A 24,010-nucleotide genomic window follows, 5' to 3' on the forward strand; every position below is an offset into this window, starting at 1 on the left:
CTCTTGAACAGAAAATCCTACGAAGAGTAGGGGATGCGGCCCAGTCCAACACAGGTAAAGCCATCCCCACCACTGAGCATATCTACATGAAATGTTTTCTCAGGAAAGCTGCATCCATCATCAAGAACCTCCCCCCTTCCCCCGCCACCACAAGGACATGCTCTCTTCTTGTCTCTGCCATCAGGAAGAAGCTACAGGAGCCTGAGGACTCAAACCACCAGGTTCAGGAAGAATTATTACCCCTCAACCAATAGGCTCTTAAGCCAAAGGGTATAACTTCACTCAACTTCACTTGCCCTATCATTGAAATATTCCCATAACCAATGGACTTATTTTCAAGACTCTTCATCTCATGTTCTTGATATTTATTGCTTATTAATTTATTATTATTATTTTTCTCTTTGTTTTTACACAGCTTATTGTATTTTGCACACTGGTTGATTGTCCAAGTAAGTGCAGTCTTCATCGATTCTGTTGTGATTATTATTCTATGGATAGAGTAAAAGACTGGTGAGAGTAGATATAGGACCGATAGAAAATGACGCTGGAGAAATTGTAATGGGAGATAAGGAGATGGCGGAGGAACTGAACAAGTATTTTGCATCAGTCTTCACTGAGGAAGATATCGGCAGTATACCGGACACTCAAGGGTGGCAGGAAAGAGAAGTGTGCACAGTCACAATTACGACAGAGAAGGTACTCAGGAAGCTGAATAGTCTGAAAGTAGATAAATCTCCCGGACCAGATGGAATGCACCCGTGTGTTCTGAAGGAAGTAGCTGTGGAGATTGCGGAGGCATTAGCGATGATCTTTCAAAAGTCGATAGGTTTTGGCATGGTTCCGGAGGACTGGAAGATTGCAAATGTCACTCCGCTACTTAAGAAGGGGGCAAGGAAGGGAAAAGGAAATTATAGTCCTGTTAGCTTGACGTCGGTGGTTGGGAAGTTGTTGGAGTCGATTGTCAAGGATGAGGTTACAGAGTACCTGGAGGCATATGACAAGATAGGCAGAACTCAGCATGGATTCCTTAAAGGAAAATCCTGCCTGACAAACCTATTACAATTTTTTGAGGAAATTACCAGTAGCCTAAACAAGGGAGATACAGTGGATGTTGTATATTTGGATTTTCAGAAGACCTTTGACAAGGTGCCACACGTGAGGCTACTTAACAAGATAAGAGCCCATGGAATTAATGGGAAAGTTACATACGTGAATAGGTGGATAGAGCATTGGCTGATTGGCAGGAAACAGCGAGTGGGAATAAAGGGATCCTATTCTGATTGGCTGCCGGTTACCAGTGGTGTTCCACAGGGGTCCGTGTTGCGGCCGCTTCTTTTTACATTGTACATCAACGATTTGGATTATGGAATAGATGGCTTTGTGGCTAAGCTTGCTGACGATACGAAGATAGGTGGAGGGGCCGGTAGTGCTGAGGAAACAGAGAGACTGCAGAGAGACTTGGATAGATTGGAAGAATGGGCAAAGAAGTGGCAAATGAAATACAATGTTGGAAAGTGTATGGTTATGCACTTTGGCAGAAGAAATAAACGGGCAGACTATTATTTAAATGGGGAAAGAATTCAAAGTTCTGAGATGCAACGGGACTTGGGAGTCCTCGTACAGGATACCCTTAAGGTTAACCTCCAGGTTGAGTCGGTAGTGAAGAAGGCAAATGCAATGTTGGCATTCATTTCAAGAGGAATAGAGTATAGGAGCAGGGATGTGATGTTGAGGCTCTATAAGGCGCTGGTGAGACCTCACTTGGAGTGCTGTGGGCAGTTTTAGTCTCCTTATTTAAGAAAGGATGTGCTGACGTTGGAAAGGGTACGGAGAAGATTCACTAGAATGAATCCGGGAATGAGAGGGTTAACATATGAGGAACGTTTGTCCATTCTTGGACTGTATTCCTTGGAGTTTAGAAGAATGAGGGGAGACCTCATAGAAACATTTTGAATGTTGAAAGGCACGGACAGAGTGGATGTGCAAAGTTGTTTCCCATGATGGGGGTGTCTAGTGCGAGAGGACATGACTTAAGGATTGAAGGGTGCCCACTCAGAACAGAAATGCGAAGAAATTTTTTTAGTCAGAGGGTGGTGAATCTATGGAATTTGTTTCCACGGGCAGCAGTGGAGACCAAGTCATTGGGTGTATTTAAGGCAGAGATTGATAGGTATCTGAGTAGCCAGGGCATCAAAGGTTATGGTGAGAAGGTGGGGGAGTGGGACTAAATGGGAGAATAGATCAGCTCATGATAAAATGGCGGAGCAGACTCAATGGGCTGAATGGCCGACTTCTGCTCCTTTGTCTTATGGTCTTATGATATATTCAGTATGCCCACAACAGAATGAATCTCAGGGTTGAAAATGGTGACATATCTGTACTTTGATAATAAATGTACTTTACTTTATTTGATGGAAATAAAAAGACAATAAACAAAAACATTGTTCTAACGGGATGTCATAGCCCAAATATTCAGTCTCGCAGTAGATATTTTCTATAACGGCATGTCCCCATTTGTGTATAATTCAGTTCACAACTTGTGATGAACAAAATAAAGAGCACTTTATGTTACTTGTTTGCTTGTATTTTGTGGTCGTGTTTGATGTATCTATTGTTAACAATAGTCATTTGACACAAGGCATGTCACACTTGTGCATCATAAGTGCCAGAAATAATGTTGGATAAATGAGGTCTGAAGAATGTTCCCTTCTTGTATCTATGAATAAAACCCAGAACATATTTAAGAAGCCTGAATTTATTCAGGACAAAAGAAACACCCTTGAGTGTCAATCCTATCACGATCCCAATTCACTGCATTCTACCTTTGACCCAATGGTGCAATATCCTCAATCTGTATTACTTAAATAAACAAGACATTCCTTCCATGAAACCTCTGACAAATACAAGGTGTCCTCCATGTCTAACATAGAAATATATTGCAAGTTCTCTGAGATTGTACATTGCTGAAGCTGTTTGATGTAATAGAACTGCGTGTGTTACCTCAGCCTAGGCAGTACAACACGCCAGAGAGATGACTTCTCAGTGCTGGAAGGTAATCAATAAACACCATTATCAAAGTTGGGTGTATCTTATATGAATCATAAGGATTGAAAGGAAACTCAACCCCAAAGTGATGGTCTCCATGTTCCCATTACTCTGTCCTTGATTCTCTAAACATCAGCTTAAACACAAGTGATAAGCACAATTGAAGCAAAATGCCAACTAAGTTTTGAATCTGGGTAAGACCAAAGCCATACCTCACTTTTGTGGTGCCTTGCCTGAATAAACACTTTGGTACCTTGCTTATCTAATGGCTGCAGCAGTGGTCCAGGGTCTGCATTCTATGAGGAAAGAAGTTGAGAATGAGAGGATCAGCTCTGAGGATAAGTATTACAAGCATTCCATCATTATTGAACTTACTATGTTCCACATTAAATCAAAGCTCACATTCATAAGTACTCTTTCCTTTGGAAGACTCTGACCATTGTAGAGGTCCTTTACAGAGTGCTGCTACATTTGGCTGTTGTTCACTGCCTTTTTCTTCAAAAAAGATGGAAGTATGTTAAAAAATATATCAGATTATTAGTATATAATGTTGAATTACGAAGGATATGTAAAGTATTTGTGTAAATAATGACAAATTTGTTTAGCCACATATATGTGGGATATGTTTCTGTAGCTCTGATCTTGGTTATACAAGGAAGGTCCTTAAATTTCTTCTTGAACTAGACCTAGGTCAGAATCAGAATCAGAATCATGTTTATTACCACTGACATACAGAATGTTATGCAATCTGTTATTTTGCGACAGATTTTATGACATAAAAATTACAACAAACAAACAAGTAAAAGTACGATACAAAAAGACATAAAAGCTACAACAAATAAACATATAAGTAAATAATTAGCGAGCGAGGAATACCAAGGCAGCATTCTTGGGTTCCTGTACCGTTCAGAAATCTGATGGTAGAAGGGAAGAAGTTGTTCATAAAATATTGAATATGGGTCTTCATGCTCCTGTACTTCTTCCCCGATGGTAGTAATGAGGAGACGGCATGTACTGGATGGTGAGGGTCCTGTGGTGATTCTTGCAGGCTGTCCTCAACACATCCCGGGTTGTGTTGGTTGTTAACACAATCAATGCGTTTCACTGTAAGTATTGATATGCATGTGATAAATACTTCTGATGGATTCCCACGTTCTTGAGGAACCACCTTCTGTAGATGTCATTGGTGATGAGGAGGGTTATGCCTGTGTTGGAGCAGACTGAATTATAACGTGAGTCTGCATCCTTCTTTGGTCATGTGCATTAGAGCTTTCATATCACGCAGTGATGCAGTCAGTTAGAATGCCCTCCATTATATATCTCTACAAATTTGCAAAAGTCTTGGGTGACACACGAAATCTCCTCAAACTCCAAATGAAGTATAGCCACTGGTATGCTTTTTGTGATTGCATCATAATATTGGCCCAATGATAGATCCTCTTAGATGTTGATACCCAGGAACTTGTGGGAGGTAGCAGTCTGCATTGACTTCTTTGACCATGTCTTTTCCCAATGCCATATTCTGATTGGCTTCATGGAACATTCTTCTTTAGGAATCAGATCTGCCTCTGAGAAGTGAGTGCATAGTCACTATCTGACTCTATTTTTCCATTTTGAGTTCCTCAACTTGCATAATGACTTCCTTCAATACTTTGAGGCATCGACCATTCATTTTACTAGTCAGAGCACATCTTAGATAGGTTTCAATAGGTACATTTAATGTCAAAGAAATGTCTACAATATACATCCTGAAATAATTCTTTTTCGGAAATATCCACAAAATCAGAGGAGTGCCCCAAAGGATGAATGACAGTTAAATGTGCCCCAAAGCACCCCCCCCAGCTCTCCCCTCCCACGCATAAGCAGCAGCAAAGCAACAACACCCACTCCACCAGCAAAAAAGCATTGGTATCTCCCATCGAGCACTCAAGTGTGCAGCAGAACATCAATAAGACACAGACTTACAGTATCCAAAGACTACTCATTCACCCGGTATTCAGCATACCACAGACTCTCTCTCTCCCTAATAAGCGAAAAAGAGGTGTCCCCGTTTCACAGCAAGGAGGGAGACATAGCAAAGCAACTCATTGATTTATGGTATTAAAATTAGCATCCTGTGTGATCCTCCTGAAGTTACTGGTTCTGATGGGAAGTTTTCATGAAAAGTACTTTGATCACATTCTTTAGGTGGACAAATCATTACACAGAATACAATGACAAACTGGCAAAGATCTCCGTACAATGTTATTTTACAGTGCAAGTGAATTCCTACCTTCATGTATGCATTTCCAAACTTTCAGTAAGTGAACTGAAAATAATTTATTGAGGACAAGCCAGATATGAATCATTAAACTCCCTAATTTCACAGTCAGCAAGTTAGTGTGTAAAATGATAATTGTAGTAAAAGCACATTTACTTTGATTCAGATGTTTTTCTGATGATATACAATAAAAAAGATGTAAACCTGTTTCTGGTCTATCTGAGCTTTTTAACAAACCAAATTTCAAATGGTAGACACAAATGATTCTTTAGGTGCTGAAAATTTTATGCAACACACACAAAATGCTGGAGAACTCAGCAAATCAGGCAGAATCTATAGAGGGAAATAAACAGACAATGTTTCAGACTGAGACCCTTCTACAGGACTGGAAAGGAAGGTGTCAGATAATTTTATTGTTGTTCATGAGACCTTATTGGTTAACATATTCCCTAAATTGGCTGCACTTTGATGTAATTATGCAACATGCCATGATCTGTTCATTCCTTTCTTGAGTTAAAAGATGAAATAGCAGCAATATTATTTTCATTGAAGGTTATAGTAATTTTATTACTGTGTCTTTTGCTTTTAGTTTGCTGATGAATAATTCTGGATTGTTAGGGTGAGAAGAGTAAGCAAATAATAGTTTTTGCATCTTAAGAATGATCCCATTTATTAACCATATTTCTCTGCTATTTTTTTGTTTGGCTTTGGGCCGTTACACGCACAGGTGATTGACAGCAACTGACCCAAAAGTGGTAATAGCGGGTTCTCCAGAGATACTGGCAAAGTTGTACTGAAACAATACACCTTTCTAGAGTGGCCTAATACACCTGTATATAAGTATTTACCTGTTTTCATATTTCTATCTATGACTTGGTAGAAATGTCATCTCCTACAATGAAGAAGCCCGAGAAGCCAATATATAGTGACCCCACATCTCCACAAGGTTCATCACCACGACTGAGTACTTTCCCACCGCATCATCACCCTGGCATCCCAGGACACAGTGGTAATTCAATTCATACTTTATCTGTGATTTAAATAAATGCAAACAAATTGGAAAATACAGTTGATGCACCATCCTCTCAGGGTCCTTTTGATGATGCACATTACATTACTAAACCAGGTTGGGGAGATTTCATTTCAACCAAGAACATTTCACTTGGACCACTTTAGCTGTTGCACAGTGCAAAACCATAGTTGGAGGCTGCACTCAGTATTCAAAGTGTGGCTGCTTTGGTATCTACTTCTGTTTTGTGCTATGCAGTGCACATTGAAGTTTGAGGGGGAACCTGGCTATTTGTTACCTCTTTGGTCTTGCCAAACTGTTCAATAAATTTCTGTTGGATTCTTGGAAACGTGCAGAGTATGTTTGCTGAAAGAAAACAATAAGGAAGAGGGAACATCAGAAAAAATCTGTATCAGCTTGCATTGTCTTTCTCTACACATTGACACAATAATAAATATAACTAATGAAAAATTTTAAATACAATGGCTTGTTTTCCCATAGGATTCAATATTCGTGCTTACTAATGGTAGAACCATTAATGGTAGTATAATGTTCTTGATTTTAAAAAGAAAAAAAAATCTTGAAGTTCAGCATGCATATAGTTCTTCATGAATGGTGTCTGTGTTTTTCCAAGGTAGTAATTGAATTATTCTCTTCGGAGTACTTTTCCTCTGAAAGAGCTCTGCAAAAAGGACAAATAAGTGTGCTCCAGCAATATCCATCAAAGGGAACAGTACACTTTGAATTAACAGGCTCAAACAATCACAACAGCCAAACTGTTAAACTGATTACAAACCACGATGGTAATAGAAAATTAGATTGGGTGCTGGGGTTTACTTAGAAAAAATTCTGCACTGAGCTATAATTCCTTAAGTCTTTATCCTTCTTTGCAGTATACAGAAGCCATTACTAAGCTTATATTATGCACAGAAACAATATTCACTGTTACAGGAACTGAAAATATGAGATGTACAGATAAGGCCAATGGTATAAAGGAAATACACAATTTTTTTTAACCTTTTCTTTTCTGTTTCTAGTCATCTCAACGAGAAGCCCACCTTCTCCATCTCCGCTACATTTTTCAGCCTCTTCCATTCTCCCTCCTGCTCCCAGTAGTTACTTCTCGCATCCTACAATCAGATACCCACCGCATCTTACCCCTCAGGACACAGCAAAGAACTTTGTACAACTTGGCTGCGGGCCATCCAATCCACAAACAAGCCAGGTGAGTTAATGCTGAAATGTTAATTTTTGACAATTGAAAGGCCATCTTTTTTTTACAATAATTGAGCTGGAAGTACTGGCCAAAGACCTACTGTGTAACTTATTTATTTCACTACATCATTAAAAACTGACTCTAAAGCAGAAAATCACATGCAAGTACACGTGGCACTGTTTTTCTGTCCGTTTATAAATACATACGTAATTTCTCAAAGGTGGTGGAGTTTCATAGTGGGATGTGAGGTAGTGTGTCTTGGAGTCTTTATGTACACACATTGTTGGTAGTTTCCAACCTGACATCATGAACATCATTTTCTCTAGGTTCTGGTAACCACTTCGCTTTCTTTCCTTTTTCCCTTATCCCACCGCTTTCCCCTTACCTTCCCCTTGATCTGCCCATCACTCACATATTCTCCCTCCAGTTCCTCTTCTCATGTTCCCTTTATTCCATGGTTCACTGTCCTCTCCTTTCAGATTCCATTTTGTTCAGGCCTTAGTCATTTTTTCCAACTATCACCTCCCAATTTCTGACATGATTTCCATTCTCCCCCTCCCTCACCTGATTATCATTGTCCTGTCAATTGGATGCACCTGTCACCCACCAATTCCTGTTCTAACTCCTCCTCCTCCCCCCCCCCACTTTTAAACTGGCCATATCCTTTCTCCCTGAAGGGTCTCAACCTCAAACATCGACTGTCCTTTTCCCTCCAATGGATACTGCTTTCTCCGGCGTTTTGTGTGTTTGAACACTCAGGTTACTTGTCTGAACTTGCACAAAGAGTGAAAGGTTTAAGGATCTCTACACTTCTCACAGCAGCTGCCAAAGTTTTGGAATTTACTTGTGTTGTTAGTTTACATTGATCGTTTAAATCCATGGCTTAAAAGGTTCTTGTTTGTCTTTAGTCTGACTCACTTTCAGAGTAGCAAAACGTGTGTGATAGACTACCTCTTCAACTGTTCCTAAAATGCCTCAATGAAGGATCTGCCTATCTTCCACCAACAATGCCCCTATTCAGATCATTTGTTCATATTCAGTCCCATATATTCCTCTCAAATCTCTTCATACTCTCATTCCAGTTTGGCAGAATCATTTTACCCATCTTCAGCCATGCTCCCCTTTCTTGATTATTGCTTCTCTCCATTCCCTACGTTCCTTGGATTATTGTTACTTCTTTGCTTCCCACTTTGAAAAGGGGCCGGCTGGTGGTGCAATGGCATCAGCGCCGGACTTCGGAGCAAAGGCTCCCGAGTTCAAATCCAAGTCAGGCCACTCCCCGAGCATGCTTTCCATTCATGCCGGTTTGAGCGTCGAGCTAGCCACTCGGCCTTGTAAAAAAAGGAACGTTCATATTGTGGCCCAGTTAATCCGAAAGGAGACAGATCCTGACACCATGTGCCAGATGAGAATGGCTGACTGACCGGTCTGACATGCTAAAAAAAACTTTGAAAAGAAACTGCTGCTCCCATCCTTCCCTCTTCTAGAATACTGATCACCTGCTCTTTCACATTCCAGATCACTGGTGCCCATCTCCTTCTTACTCTGAAATGCTGTTCATTCACCTTCCCTTGTTAGATTCTTGTTTCCATCTTCCTTCCCTCACTGGAATGCTACGTAATGGTTTATTATTATTATTGACACATACCAAGGCACCTTGAAAAGCTTGTCTTGCCTACTGTTCATCAGGTAAGTTCCTTAGACAGTGAATTGAAATACACTGCACTTTGATGGAAGGAATAAAGGTGAATACTATTTTCTAAATGGGGAGAAAATTCAAAAATCAGAGGTGCAAAGGGAGCTGAGAGTACTGGTGCAGAATTCCTTAAAGGTTAACTTACATGTTGAATCAGTGGTGAGGAAGGCAAATCCAATGTTCGCATTCATTTCGAGAGGACTAGATTGTGATTCTGAGGATTTATAAGGCATTGATCAGACCATACTTGGAGTATTGTGAGTAGTGTAGGGCCCCTTATTGAGGGAAAGGTGTGCTAGCATTGGAGAGGGTCCAGGGAAGGAGCACAAGAATGATACCAGGAATGAAAGGCATAATGTATGAGACGCGTTTGACGGCTCTGGGCCTGTGCTTGCTGAAGTTAAACAGAATGAGGGGGGATCTTAATGAGACCTATTAAATATTGGAAGACCTAGATAGAGAGGATGTTTCTTATAGGGGAGAAGTCCAGGACCAAAGGGCATAACCTCAAGATAGAGGATTATCCATTTAGAATAGAAATGAGGAAGAATTTCTTTAGCCAAAGGATAGTGAATCTGTCAAATTCTTTGCCATAGGTGGCTGTGGAGGCCAAGTTGCTGGGTATATTTAAAGCGGGGATTGGTTGATTCTTTATTAGTCAGGATGTCAAAGGTTACGGAGAGAAGGTCGGAGAATGGGGTTCAGAGGGATAATAAATCAGCCATGATGGAATAGCAAAACAGACTTAATGGGCCAAAAGGCCTATCTTTGCTCCTATGTCTATGTCTCATTGTCTTGGAATTTGATGATGAGTTTGTTTAGAATTATAGTATTGAAGTCAGAGCTATAATCAATAAACAATAGTCAGACATAGCTGTCTTTGCTGTACAGATGTGACAGGGATGAATGCAGGACTCTGGAAGTTAATATGAGACTGCAGAAATGGCTGTTTCTTTCCTAGATTCCTGTTTGCCTCCTTCCTGTTCTGGAACATTTCTTCCTTATTACTCTAAATTAATGGTATCCTTCTTCCTCTAACTCCTGAATGCAGTTCTCTCCATTCTCTCTGCTTCTTCAAAGTTCAAAGTAAATTTATTATCAAAGTACATGTGTGTCGCCGTATACAACCATGAGATTCATTTTCTTGCAGACCGTTCCTTTCTGCTATCTACTCTAGGTTATTGCACTCCTACTTTTAATTACTAATTCCCCCTCCTTTCCCTCCCTTTCTTTTCAATCCGGATTACTGTTCCTCTCCAATTCACCTTTGTCCTTTGAACACACTATTTCTACCATTCCATATTCTCAACTCTCAAAATTCATTGGTGTAAGCACTTCAGTGCATTGCAACTGCTCTTGGTGGCAGTTGTATTTTGTAATTTCTTGATGTTATAATATGCATTATTTGTGATGTAACAGCAAGCTGCTTGGTTATAATCTGATAGCGTTGCCTGTGCCCTAAACCATTTGAACCTGGAGTACTTTGACTGCTTCTGAACAATTTTCACTTTGGGGAAAATTTAAATTAACAGGACATAGAGGGTGATGCAAGAATATACAAAGAAGGGAAGGTTAGCGACATATAAGAATGGGGAGATTATCGATGTACAAGAATGGGATTTTTGGCAGTACAGATCACAATGATTTTTTTTCAATAGTGGCCAATAAACCTAAAAAGGGGTGAGTCTTGAAGCTCACAGATAAATGTTTTCTAGGCAAGGGAGGGCATATGACAGGACTCTGTATAGGTGGAGTTAATCTATAAAGAGGAAAGGGGTTATACCATATGTTACTTTCTTTCCTGGTAAAAGTTGGAACCGTAGTAAGTAGTATGTTCTCTGGGACCTGCACTGCCATTCAAAGTCTTCTTGCCTGGCCCACTCTTTGGCTTCATCTGCTCTCTTCTACCCAATATCCTAAAGATTGACAGTCTATCTCAGCTTTAGATGTTCTAGTGAATTAGCCTCCATGTTGTTCTTGGGTAGAGAATTACAGAGGTTCATAAATGACTAGAGAAGAGCTTCCTTCTTTAACGGTATAAAATGTGAAACCCCTTATGTCCAAGCTATAGTCCCTAGGTCTATATTCCCTTTCACCAGAGAGAAAATACTTTGTGTCTAATCTGTCAAGGCCCCTTAAATACTTATATGTTTAAAAAGAATCCTTTCATGCTTCAAATTTCCAAACAATATAGGTCTAATCTGCTTAAACTTTCCTTTATGAATCTTTGTTTTCCAAATAAGTTTTCCTGGAAATAAGGAGACAAAATTGTACATGATTCTCCTCACCACAGCTCTGTATAATGCTGCCCTGTTCTTTTACCTGTCTCCTTCCAATGACAACCAACAACTCATTTGCCTTTCTGATTACTTGCTATACTTGCGCATTCATCTTACACCATCTAAGTAATATTTTGCTTTTCTTCCTACCAGTATGGATCATTTCACGTACCTCCACATTAAACTCTATTTGCATTTCACATTAGTGATAGAAAAAAATTCTTAAAGTTCGATTTACTTCTATATATAGCTCTCTGCAAAATAATGCATATCTGTCTCAGCTATTACAAATTATTTTTTTTCTGACTGATTAATTTATTTGAGATTTATCCTAAATTTAATTATATTTCATGATGTAACATTTACTGAAAAACTTATGTTAGATTTTGTCTTATATTTTGCAGTCCTAGAAGGGTTAAGTAGCTTGTTGGGCCTATTCCATACTAGTGTACAAGATGAATGTGGACGGAATGACAGAAGGAAATTATGAAGGATGGGTTAAATATTTTAATCATTAAATAGCCCATTGCCCTTGGATTCATTGCTCCAACTAAAGTTTTCTCATTTCCTTTTAATGTTTATTAAAATATTTCATAAATTAGCTTGAAATTAAGTCACTGAGCCTTGTAAACTTTAGTCATTGTTATTGCAACAGTCTGGGTAGGATTACATTTTTGAAGAAATAAAAATGAAGCAGATGGTGTTCACATGTTAAGAAGTTTCATTCAGTAACTCTTGTATTACAAATGATAATGGAAAAAGCGAGAAAATTATTAATGTAGTTTTATTAATAAATACATCCTGTTTTATGGAATCAGGTGTTACTTCCACAAATCAAGAAAGAGTTCATGAGTATTTGGTAAATAGTCTGCATTGTGCATCCTATTCTAAAGCACACATTGCAGAATCTAGAGAATAAATTGATGCCGTCACTTTTGAAAACGAGCTGCAAAAAATACACTACTCATCAGCTCTGACCCTCTTTCCCTCCTGCACCCTCTCCAAGGAAGGAAGCTGTCATAATTCTTCTACCAAAAATCCCAAAAACTGCAGAAATTCAGAGCTAATTCTTTAACATATTTAAATGTCTTGTGTCTAAACTGTGATGTATTTTGCTGAGGTTCTGAGGATCATGCTGTATAGAGAAGAGAGCAGTCAGTTTGCTTTAGATAAAGTCTACAACTACTATCTTCACCAAACAGCTTGTTTCAATGATAGCCAGTAAGTGGCACTTCAGGGTAAAGCGGAGATACTAAACTATGGAGAACAATATTCGACTTTTCAACTACTTGAATGGGTTTGGGGGAAATTGGTCTTGTAAGGATTAGCCAAAACACAAAATTCACAGATCAAATTATGTTTGAAAAAGCAAGATGTCCATAATGGTTGCTAACAAAATAACTCTTCCTTGAGATGCTGCCATTAGTGAAAGAAGAAAAAAAGTTTAATAGGTTTGCAGAAATGTTTAATATGATATGGATTGCCATATCAGAGGTAATAAAAGCAACATTCCAAATAATATAGAAAAGTGAGTTAAGTAATTTGTTGCAAAGCAAATGCATACAACTTTTGAGTAGGCAAATGGACTACTTTCACAAGAGTAAGCATAAGTCTTTAACAGTGTAGTTCATTTGGATGAACCTATATCCAAGTTTCCTCTTTTAAATCCTTTGTTCCAAAAGCAATCTTGCTTATCAGGTGCTATTATTTTAACACAAATAGGTTTTGCTATAAACGTTCCACATGCTGGAATTGCTAGCTTAATTCCACACATTTATCATTCCCCATAATAAATTGCAGCCTTCTGAAAATCCAACATTCATATCCCAAAGGATATATGTTGGATGCCTTAGTTCTGAAGTTATGAGAACAGTACTGTTTGAACATTATTTTGTTGAATGTTAATAGACATACTGTGTGAGTCAAGCATTAAAATGGTCTGGGAGTAGAATGTATCTTTGTATGATTCCAGGAATCATAAAATATCAACAAAATAGCACAAACTTTAATCAATATGTTAAACATTTACAGGGTGTGACATAAGGTTTGGAGAGTACACATAAAGTTAAAGGTACAAATTAGAATACCACAGCAACATTTGGAAGCAAAGACATAAACTGTTTTAAAATTCATTACACGTTGAAACATTTGTCTGAGGAAGTTACCAACTATGGACATAAAATTAGGACTTGCGGGAAATACTACTTGTTCATCTTAGTTTAAAAACTCCCTTACACATGGTGTATCAAAACATTGCATTTGAGACATCTTACAATATGAAGGGCTTATGAATAATTTAATTACTTGTCAGAACGTTGATTTTGTTGATCATGCCAGAAAAAAAGTTGGAAAACAGAGGAGTACTGATAACAGAAATTCTGGTAGTTTTGTGTTGTAGTTATGCTGAATGCTTATATTTGCTGCCATTTCTCCTGGAAAGTCTGCTCCTGTGTACATGTGTAAATATGCTAAAATCAGGATTTCAACAGCACAACAGTTTGTATTTACATGGAGTCTAGAAGAACGTCCCATAGGGTAGGAGGTCAAAAGGTTACAAGTAATAAGTCACAACTTATTTGGGAAAATAGAGGTAATTATGCAGATAGGTTTACAGAAATCTTTAAAACACATGAAGGGAAAAAAATAGGAACAAGTTTTCAGACAAGTGATCAATTCAATATAGAATGCTGAAGGAAGGTTTTTATCATGTGAAACTCACTCTCACTGGAAGTGATTGAAGTAAGTAATTTAGATTAATTTAAGGGAATAGTGAAAACAGAGTAAATATGAATACTCAGTTCTGATGCTGGGTTGCAATCCGAAACATTGGTAATCCCTTTCCTCCCCAAATATGCTGTTCCTCGGAAGGATTGATTGTTGTGCAAGGATATAAGTGAGGAAAGGATAGAGGGTTACACTGGGAAATGTAAATGAGGATGGTTGGGAAGAGGTTTAAGTGGAACCTGACCACTAGCATGAACAGATCACAGCAAATTCTATATGTTATCATAGGTAAAACTGTGTACATAAGAATGTTCGACACTTATTACAAATATTGGATTCTTGTTCCAAAATGTTTTCAATGGTTTAAATTTTGAAGTTTAAAAATAAAGATTTCCAATGTTCAAAGCTATGAAGAGGGAATACTGATTTGCATTCTTGTGTTCCTTTCCACAGCCAAATAGTAGTGGTCAAGTAGTGGGCAAAGTGCCTGGTCATTTTACATCAGTACTGGCTCCCTCACCCCATCATGGCATGTCCAGACCGGTGACCCTGGCCATGTCTTCAGACACTAAACCCATCACTACATCAACCGAAGGTGAGGCATCATCATCCCCATCATCCAGTAAGTACCATTAAGTTAGATGAGGTGTTACCCTGTGGTTATAAATTCCTGATGCAGGAATAGAATTCACATTCATGAGGTAACTAATATAATATCTTGTAGAAGTATTTTCGCTGAGTTACATGCGCTTAGTTAAATGAGTTTGTTTCTTGCCTTTTGTGCTTTTCTCTCTCATTTGCATTATTAAAACAGAACCTAAAATATGCAAACACAATAGAGTGGCAATAATTTTACACAGCCAATTTGATGAAGAGGGCTAATTCTTGTGAACTTATGAATTTCAGTAAAGGTCCGCTTATTTGACTGTTAACTTATCAGCTCCTTCAAAACAAAGAATTGCATTGGATGGAGATATAATTATACTCGAACTTTTGATTTTACGGTAATAATAAATTATTCCAGAAAATTTGGTTTGTGGCAGCTGCAACCTACAATTGAAACGGTATTATGAGCTTTGACTGACCACAGCAAATTTCAAGAGAGCAGTCGCAGACTGTATTAATGATGAAAATCAGATGTGCTGGAACGTGCTGAGATAGATCATCTTTTTCCCAAGTACTGTGGTTAAACTGCCACACTGTGTTCTGTATCTCTGTCTGGATGAAGTTAACAAAGGCTCACTAATGGGTTCCGTGGGAGACTGTCAGCAATGAAATAAGAGAACAATGTCTTCTTTTGAGAAAACCTCCAGACAGCTGCGACTTGTGTACTAATTGATTTGCTGTGGCTTTGCAGCTTCTCAGCTGTTCAGACCCGTGTCTGGTCACGTATAAAGTACAGGTAGTTGTCCTGAGCCCAAGAATTAAAGGTGAGCTTACAATGAATGCTGTATGTGCATATTTTTTCCTTAACCCAAAGCATCTGTCATGAGCTTTATTGGGACAGCTATACTGTTGAAATTTGTAACATGTATTCTTACAGAATGATTTTCATTTCAAAATCAATTAAAAAGTTTTATTTGTGGCTGACCAGGCACTTATGGTTTGAGCAAATTTGTCCATTTCTTAATAAAGACAGTGTAAAAGCAGCAGAGATTCCCCAGTGGTTTTCCAGGCTTACACAGTGAGTAGCTGAATAGCACCAGCTCAGTTGCAAAAGCCCTCAGTTTAATCCTCCATCTGTGTTTAGTTAGTTAATCACACAATAGTAGGGTAGTGGCTTTTACAATTGACCTCAGTGTTCCTGGTTAGGAGAGTTAATATTTGCCATGGGTCATTCTCCTCACTGCCACTCTCTGATCTTTGGTTTTGGGTGAAGACAAGATAAAGCCAGAACCTGTGACTGAACCATTTGCCAGCACTTCGAATCCAGAGCTTTTCAATAACGTTAGCTATCTAGCAAGGTACCTGGAGCCATTTAGCAGCCACAGACTCTGCTCCAGCAAAGGAAGGAAAGGACAGGATAAATAACTTGGTTCCAAAAGCTAAAATCAGTAACCATAAAATAAAATTAGTCTCACTATTCCAAAATGTGATTTTCTTCTAGATTTCAATTTTATTTTTACATTCAAACTAGCTACAGGGGTAGCATGGTGTCGTAGCAGTTAGCACAATTGTTTACAGAGCCAGTTGTAAGATTGGGGTTCGATTCCTGCAAGTATCTGTAAGGAACTTGTACATTCTCCTTGTAACTGTGTGGGTTTCCTCTGGGTGCTCCAGTTTCCTCCCACGTTCCAAAAATGTATGGTTAGGGTTAGTGTGTTGTGGGCATACTATGCTGGTGACAGAAGGGTGGCAACACTTGCCAGCTGCCCTGCAACATCCTCACTGATTTGATTTGATTTGGTGCTAACAACACATTTCACTGTATGCTTCAGTGTACATGTGACAAATAAAGCTAATCTTTCATAAATCATAGAGCAAAAAGCTTTAGTAAGGGAAAAAGAGAAACTGCTAGAAATCACTTAGCAGGTTAGGAAAAGACGAAGGAAGCATTCCAGATCAGTGATCTCTCATCAGAAGTAGAAAAGATAAGAGAGAAAGCAAGCTTCAATATGCAGAAAAAGGAGCAGGAAGAACATGGCCTCTAGAGTAGGGATAGAAGCAGGAGCAATTGAATGATAAAATTGTTAATGGTACAAGTTAAGGAAAGTGGGAATCAGATGAACAAAGCAATAAAGAAAGGTCAGGTAGAGTTGAAACATCAGAATTATTACATAAGCTGGTTGTACCTTGGAGCTTGTATTAAACATAGATGAAACATTTGTACCATTTAACTTTAAACTTTACTCAACAGGTGGTAAGTTGAGGATAATTAGAGTGGGATAGAAAAGCAGAAGTGTAGAAAAACCAGAAACTCCACTCACATTTACAATCTGAATAGAAGGTTTTGCAATGCTAATTTGTATTGAAGTGCAGTCATTTTTGATAAGCAGTACTCCGAGGCCTTTGCAATACCCATTTATTTTGCTTCAGCATTTTGTGCACCAAAACCTTTTGGAAATGTACTTTGATGTAAAACCGCCAATTAAACCTGAAAAGGCAGGTGAAGTCCAAAATCATAAACTAATCAAAGATTATAAGTATAAAAGAAAGATGATCATGACAGGTGATTTGTTCCCCTTCCTGTTGTATGTGACATTCAACCAAATCTTCAAATCATAAGAGATAGGAGCAGAATTAGGCCATTTGGCCCATCGACTCTGCTCCGCCATTAAATCATAGCTGAACCTTTTTTCTTCTCCTCAGCACCATTCTTCAGCCTTTTCCCCATAAGCTTTGATGTCGTGTCCAGTCAAGGATCTACCAAGCTCTGTCTTAAATGCACCCAATGAACTGGCCTACACAACTGCCTATGGTTGTAAATTCTACAAATTCACCAGCCTCTGGCTAAAGAAATATCCCTGCACCTCTGCTTAAATAGATGCCCCTCTATCCTGAGGCTGTGCTCTCTTGTTCTTGACTCCCCCACCATGGGAAACATCTCTTCCACATCTATTTTGTCTAGGCCTTTCAACATTTGAAAGGTTTCAGTGAGATCCCTTCTCATCCTTCTAAATTCCAGCAAGTACAGACCCAGAGCCATCAAATGTTCCCCCTATGATAACCCTTTCATTCCTGGAGTGATTACTCAGAAATGTATCCCTGCTTCAGTAAAGCTGCATGGTTCAGTGGTGACAGTTTTCCCTACTGCATTAGAACATACAGGCTATTTAAAGTAATCAAATTAATTTTGGAAAATATAATGGAATGTGCATCTGCAACCAAGCACCACAAAATGGCTGGAGATAATTTTCTAAGCAGGCTTTTGTTCAAATGTTGAGTTCATGCTGTTTTTCATTGCGATCACAAATTTTATGTACAAATGCCCATGTTTTCCATCCTTAAAAATATTACAGCTGTCAGTTTATTTATGAAGATGGTTTTCCTGAAAGAAGAGATGTTCCTTGCTCCACTTTGATGGCATGTCTCCAGCAGTTTGATCAAACTGTTAGGCAATTTATTTAACCTTTAGTGGTTGGATTGGACCATTCCCTGTGTTCTGAGAACCAAAAGCCAAAAATGTACTGAAATTTGCTAATTCGATTTGGCAGTAATAAAAGCACGATAACATCCATTGAAATCTAGGCCATAGAGCAATCTTCAGAATCACACCAGAATGCATTACAAAGAAAAAAGGTTAATTTTGTTAGACTTAAGTATTGCACTGATTACATTGTATTCCACTGTATATGATTTCATTTAGCAGATGTTAACTCATTAAAGAAAATTAATGTCTTCTCTTAAAAATACAGACAATCAAATGTCTCGTTGAATAAATTCTTCTGTTAGTATTGCCAGGAGCAACACTTAAGCTGTTTTACCCCTACTATTGAGATAGGCATACAGTTGTTAATTTTTGCAGAGCATTTTCTTAAAGCCCAAAAAACAATTACTGCAGATCTTGGAAATACAAGGAATATCTGTAGAGCTAGCTAACTCACTGAATACTTTGACGACTTCTACTTTATCTTCAACTTAAAACTATATTTTGCCTGGGTATCTGAGAAATTTGCCATATACAACAGTTTGCTTTAATAATGCAATGAAAGGTGTGTATATAACAGATTATAAAAGGTCTGTTTTTCTGTTGAATTAATGCTAACTTCTCATTATTTCTGACCAGCCTATACAGGTTCAGGTACACCCCCTGCCAACCGGCAATTTGTGGGACTCAGCTCAAGGGACCCAGCCTTTTTACACCAGCAGCAGGTGGGCAAAATTCCTGTCACTCTTTGTCTCGATATATACACATACAGATCCATACTGTTAGCACACCACTGATCATCAAAGCCTTTCGCCCCGTAGAACTGTTGGTGAGAAATCAAAACATGAACTTGGCCTATACTTGCCTTTACAGAAGTGAATACCACTTCCCCTCCCCACTCCAAAACATAATGAGGCTCTGGTTGTGATGAGAATCCTAATGTGGCTCCTATTGCTTCACTAACTGTAGGATAAACAAGAGTTCACAACAGCATTATTGATCACACTGTTACTGTGTTCCATGTGCATTGCTATGGGAGTCTTGACTGCTTTAGTGGTGATGACACGTAGCTGCTAAACATTGAGATCAGAAGAGCTTAAGAGTTCAACTATATGTAAAACAGCTAACATTCCTGTAGGTTTTTTAAAAAATGAGTCAAAATCCTTTTCCATAATTATCCGATCTTCTGTCAGCAGGTGTTGTAAACCAACAGAGAAATCAGTTAAATGCTTAACAAAAAAAATTGCAAGGATACTGGAAAATAATGGGAAGCTAATAGAGAATCATTGGGATGAATGTTCTCCTCCATTCTCTAATAGCATGCATCATTTGGTTTGAATCTGGAATCAGAACATTTCCATGAAACTTTCCAAGGTTGAATTTTCTCCATTATTTTAACAGACTTCCTTCATGGAACTAATAGATGACTTAAGTTGTTCATTATAGCGATTTATAAGTAAAACAAGCAGGCATAATAATGATATATCAACTTAAAGGGAAAAGAAACTACACATTATTTACAATCAATTTTGTGAATCATTTTAAGGCCGCAGGACTCATTCAAAGAAGACAAATGCAATATTGTTGATATAGTGTGAATTAGAGGAGAAGGACACAACTGAATTGTCAAGGGTTCTGACTGGGATTGCCTTTGGTCTTCAGATAGTGTGTGTCTTCAAACACCACTGATGCAAAGTTTCATCACATAAAAGAGAAGGAGGCTGAGAAACTTCCAAAATCCCATGGAAACAAATGGATTAGTTTAGAATGTACTATGGTTGATGTGGATGTGGTGGTCTAAGAGCCCATTTTTGTGCTGTATGATTCAATTAATCCACAATACGTATCCTTATTGATGGTGTCCTATATTATTTGAAAATCCAATAAATTAGTTATTTTGTCCCTGCACAGAAATTGTCAAAATGCATAAATATCTGTGGTGGTAGGTAAATATGATTTATGTACCAATCATGAGGCATCCCCCCTGTCACTGTTCTTACATACTGAAACATACTCAGATGGTCAATTAAAAATATCTTCCTTTCGTTAAATTGTATTGCTTCAGTATTAATAAGCAACATCAATACAAACATTGCAGTATTTGGCAGAGTATTCTAACATAAATCAACACTTAATAAAATGGCTTAAGTGTAAACAGTCCTTGAAATATGGTTGAACTGAATAGCAGACTTGATGGACGTAGCCACGGTAAATCGAGAATGCAGCATCCATGACAAATTGATGGCTTCAACATTAACTTTGCAATAAAGTGCATGCATATGTCCATTATTGCTTAAATAAATGTATCTTTGCCAAAATAACCTCAAGTGCTCGTTTATGAACATCTGAACACCAACCACAAAAGCCACAAAGTAATAATTAGTGGTTTTGCTTCTCTATCCTTTTCTGTCATATTTATTTGTAATCTCTCCTTACAATTTTCCCTTCTAATATCTTTGATTAAATTTCCCTTAAAATAGTCAGATTTTCAAAATAAAAGCACCACATTCATCTCAAGCTTAATGCTTGGTATATTGATCCTGCAAGAAGATATTGCAGATAATACTGCTAGAAAATGAGAAGAACAAATAACTTTAAGACATAACTGTCCATGGTCATTTTTCAAAGGCAGCTTTAGTTGAGTGAATGAGGTAATTTTGGCACACTGCCCCTCTATTAGTCACCCAGGTATATGCTGCTGCAAAGAGCATAAATTAACCCTGAAGCAGCAATATAAGGTTATTGAGTAGATTGTGCTATAAGATATACATAGGTTTTCTTCCATCTCTTTTTCAATATTTTTATTAATTTTCTAAATAGGAGAATACAGAGTTCAAGAAAAAAGAAACATATCAAATACATTATACTGAATCGCACATACAAACTCCTTACTCTATATTCATACAAATTGATTAATTCATAATATTGAAATATAGTAAATTTATTATATGGAAAAAAAACTAACCCACTACCAAGACCGAAGCTGATTAGTAAAGAAAAAAATGTATATTATTAGCCATCATCTGTGCTTTAATGGCAAACCAAAGGTTTTGAAAATAGTTCAAAAAAGGACCCCACAATGTTTGAAAGTCTTGATTAGATTCAGAAATTGAACACCGAATCTTCTCTAAATTTAAACATGACACCTCATCACGCAGCCATTGAACGTGAGTGGGCAGGACCACATCTCTCCATTTAAGCAAGAGCACCCTCCTAGCCATAAGAGAAATAAAAGCCAAAATGTGCCAATCAGATTTCTCCAAAATAATATCCTTTCCTCCAACAATACCAAATAAAGAGGTCAAAGGATTAGGCTTAAAATTTACTTGAAATGGTACCGAGAAGGTTTGAAATACTTCTTTCCAATATATTTCAAGACTCGGACATGTCCAAAACATATGAATGAGTGAAGCTTCTCCATTATTACATTTATCACAATAAGGAGATATATGCAAATAAAAGCGAGACAATTTATCCTTGGTCATGTGGGCCCTACTGACCACTTTAAATTGTAGGTGAGCTCATAACAATGAAGTGTTGACCAATTTTAAAAATTCATTCCAAGTTTCCTCAGAAATTGAAGTCTGTAAGTCTTGTTCCCAAAGATCTTTACTTTTATCTAAAGGAACACTTCTCATTCCCAGCAACATATCTCCCATTTCTATGCCAGCCTCTATTCAGCTCACTGATTGGAAGCCTCATCTTTTCTATTGCTGGGTGCTTCATGTTCAGGAACCACCAGTGCTCATTTTACTTATGATTTTTATTCTGGAAAGCATATATATCTTGTGGTTTTGTTAGTGAGTGCGATCTGAAGCAGCTTCGCCTGTTAGAAGCTCTTATGATCATGCTCTATCCTAATCTAATGGGATTTCATGCACGATCAAATTCTTCCGAGAAAATGATCATAAACATTAAATGCATTGCAATGTTGTTATTGAAAGCTCTAGCATTTTGAATTACACCCCCCCAAACAAACTCACATTTCATAGCCACAGCAGAATCGATTCATGAAAGCAAGACATGAAACTCCTATAAGTTAGGTCTTTGATGCTGCATTGTCATTCCTAATGTAGTTTCAATTTCTGTATTGCACATGGCAAGATCAAAACAACTTCTACCCAATAAAAGCAGAAACATAAGAATAAATTTGTATTTTCTTCTTTCCATATTCTTCCCAAAGCAGTCACTTCAGAATTAACCACTCAAAATCCAAATTTAATGCTTATTTAATAGAAGTTATGTATTTCATATTCTATGAATTCTATTTTTCATTAATCAAGATGGATTTAAATACATTACTGAAATTATCTACTGTGTCTAGATTTAGTATAGTCATAATAAAGTATAATTTACACACTTATAATTTCTCTGTAACTTGTAAGCAGTCTTTCATACTAGACTTTCAAACTAAGTAGCAATCATTCAGTTTATCTGTATTTTAAATTCACTAGAAGCCATCAGAAATGACATTAACAGCATTGTTCATTTCCCTTATGCAAATTTTTGGAACAAAAATGCTGTTATCAATTTGTCTGAACTGTATAGCTTAGAAATAGATGTAAGTTAATCATACAAAGCAGCTGGTGGTTTTGCAGTATGTACGAAGTAGCATTAACAGATCTAGCATGAAATAAAAGATTGCAGTCTGTCAGAAATGAGCTTTAATTGACAGACTGTATTAGGTGGTACATTTTAAATATATATCCAGCATTGGTAATTTCTGCACTTACGTTAACATTAGTTATGGAATAAAAACTGAAAATGTCAAGAGACTTTTGTAAGTAAACAATTTTAATATTTATTTTTGTACATATAGCATAGAATTGTAGTTTATGATCTTGAAAGCAAAGTGAGTGCAAATGAATTGGACACAGACACTTGCATTGTATTTGGTGCTCCAGAGATGTGAATTTGGAAGAAAGTTCATGCTGCTTATCTACTTTATGGTATTGGATACTTATTCCTTTGTACTTGCAGAGCAAAAAAAAATGCAAGTAAATAGAAAGGTTGGAATAAGTCAACGAAGTAAATAGTCATCATTATATATGAGCCAAGAAAAGGGAAAACAATAATAGGAAGGATGAGTTGATATGTCTTTTTATCAGCGGATATTTTAATAGGTGGTGACCCTTAGTGTAAAATAACATCAGTTGTGTATCTTATTCCCTCTACTGTTGCTGCCAGCATTGTGATTTATAATATCTATGGTATGATATCATGTGACCATATAATATTTTATGACATTGTTAAGTGGCTTGTGTTCCAAGGGAAACCTGGACTTTTTCTACAGATGAACTGTGGACAGTAAAGCAATGTCACGCCAACGTTGTGATAAGCTGCATCTTTTTACCACTTCTACAGTTATTTCATTTGAAACAAAGTGCGATAAAGTTGCTTACAAGACGCAGAGTTCAAGATTACATATATCATTCAGGTTTAGTAATAAATAGTATTGCACTGAAATCCTTAGGTGCTCTGAGCAGAGAAATATTTACTAATACTTCACACTGTAATCTTTAATTTTAGAAAGTACCAAGCCACATATCAGAGGGTAATTCTTTATCAAAACATATTGTAATGGGAAATATATCAATTGAACAAATAAAATTTTGAGAATGCCCTTTCATAATTCTGTTGTCAATTGATCTAAAATATAATTCATCCATCTATTTAAATAAAGTATCTGAGTGA

The 24,010-nt window shown here is 37.6% G+C and overlaps 1 protein-coding gene across 13 annotated transcripts in view; it reads left to right on the plus strand.

Moving 5' to 3' along the window:
* The window catches only part of LOC134347065 (nuclear factor 1 B-type-like), a 314,847-nt gene that overhangs the window by 220,702 nt on the left and 70,135 nt on the right, over window positions 1–24,010 (plus strand). For 7 of the 13 annotated variants that reach the window (XM_063049136.1, XM_063049132.1, XM_063049141.1 and 4 more), the window contains 4 exons: window positions 6,186–6,314; window positions 7,352–7,539; window positions 14,683–14,851; window positions 18,956–19,041. In XM_063049136.1, coding sequence (XP_062905206.1) covers window positions 6,186–6,314; window positions 7,352–7,539; window positions 14,683–14,851; window positions 18,956–19,041 — 572 coding nt within the window. Of the gene's footprint in view, window positions 1–6,185; window positions 6,315–7,351; window positions 7,540–14,682; window positions 14,852–18,955; window positions 19,042–19,862; window positions 22,768–24,010 lie in introns of those variants that run through there. The other 6 variants (XM_063049134.1, XM_063049143.1, XM_063049138.1 and 3 more) reach the window with 4 other exon arrangements.

This window comes from Mobula hypostoma, chromosome 5 (assembly GCF_963921235.1).
Source record: "Mobula hypostoma chromosome 5, sMobHyp1.1, whole genome shotgun sequence".
Classification (NCBI taxonomy): Eukaryota; Metazoa; Chordata; class Chondrichthyes; order Myliobatiformes; family Myliobatidae; genus Mobula; species Mobula hypostoma.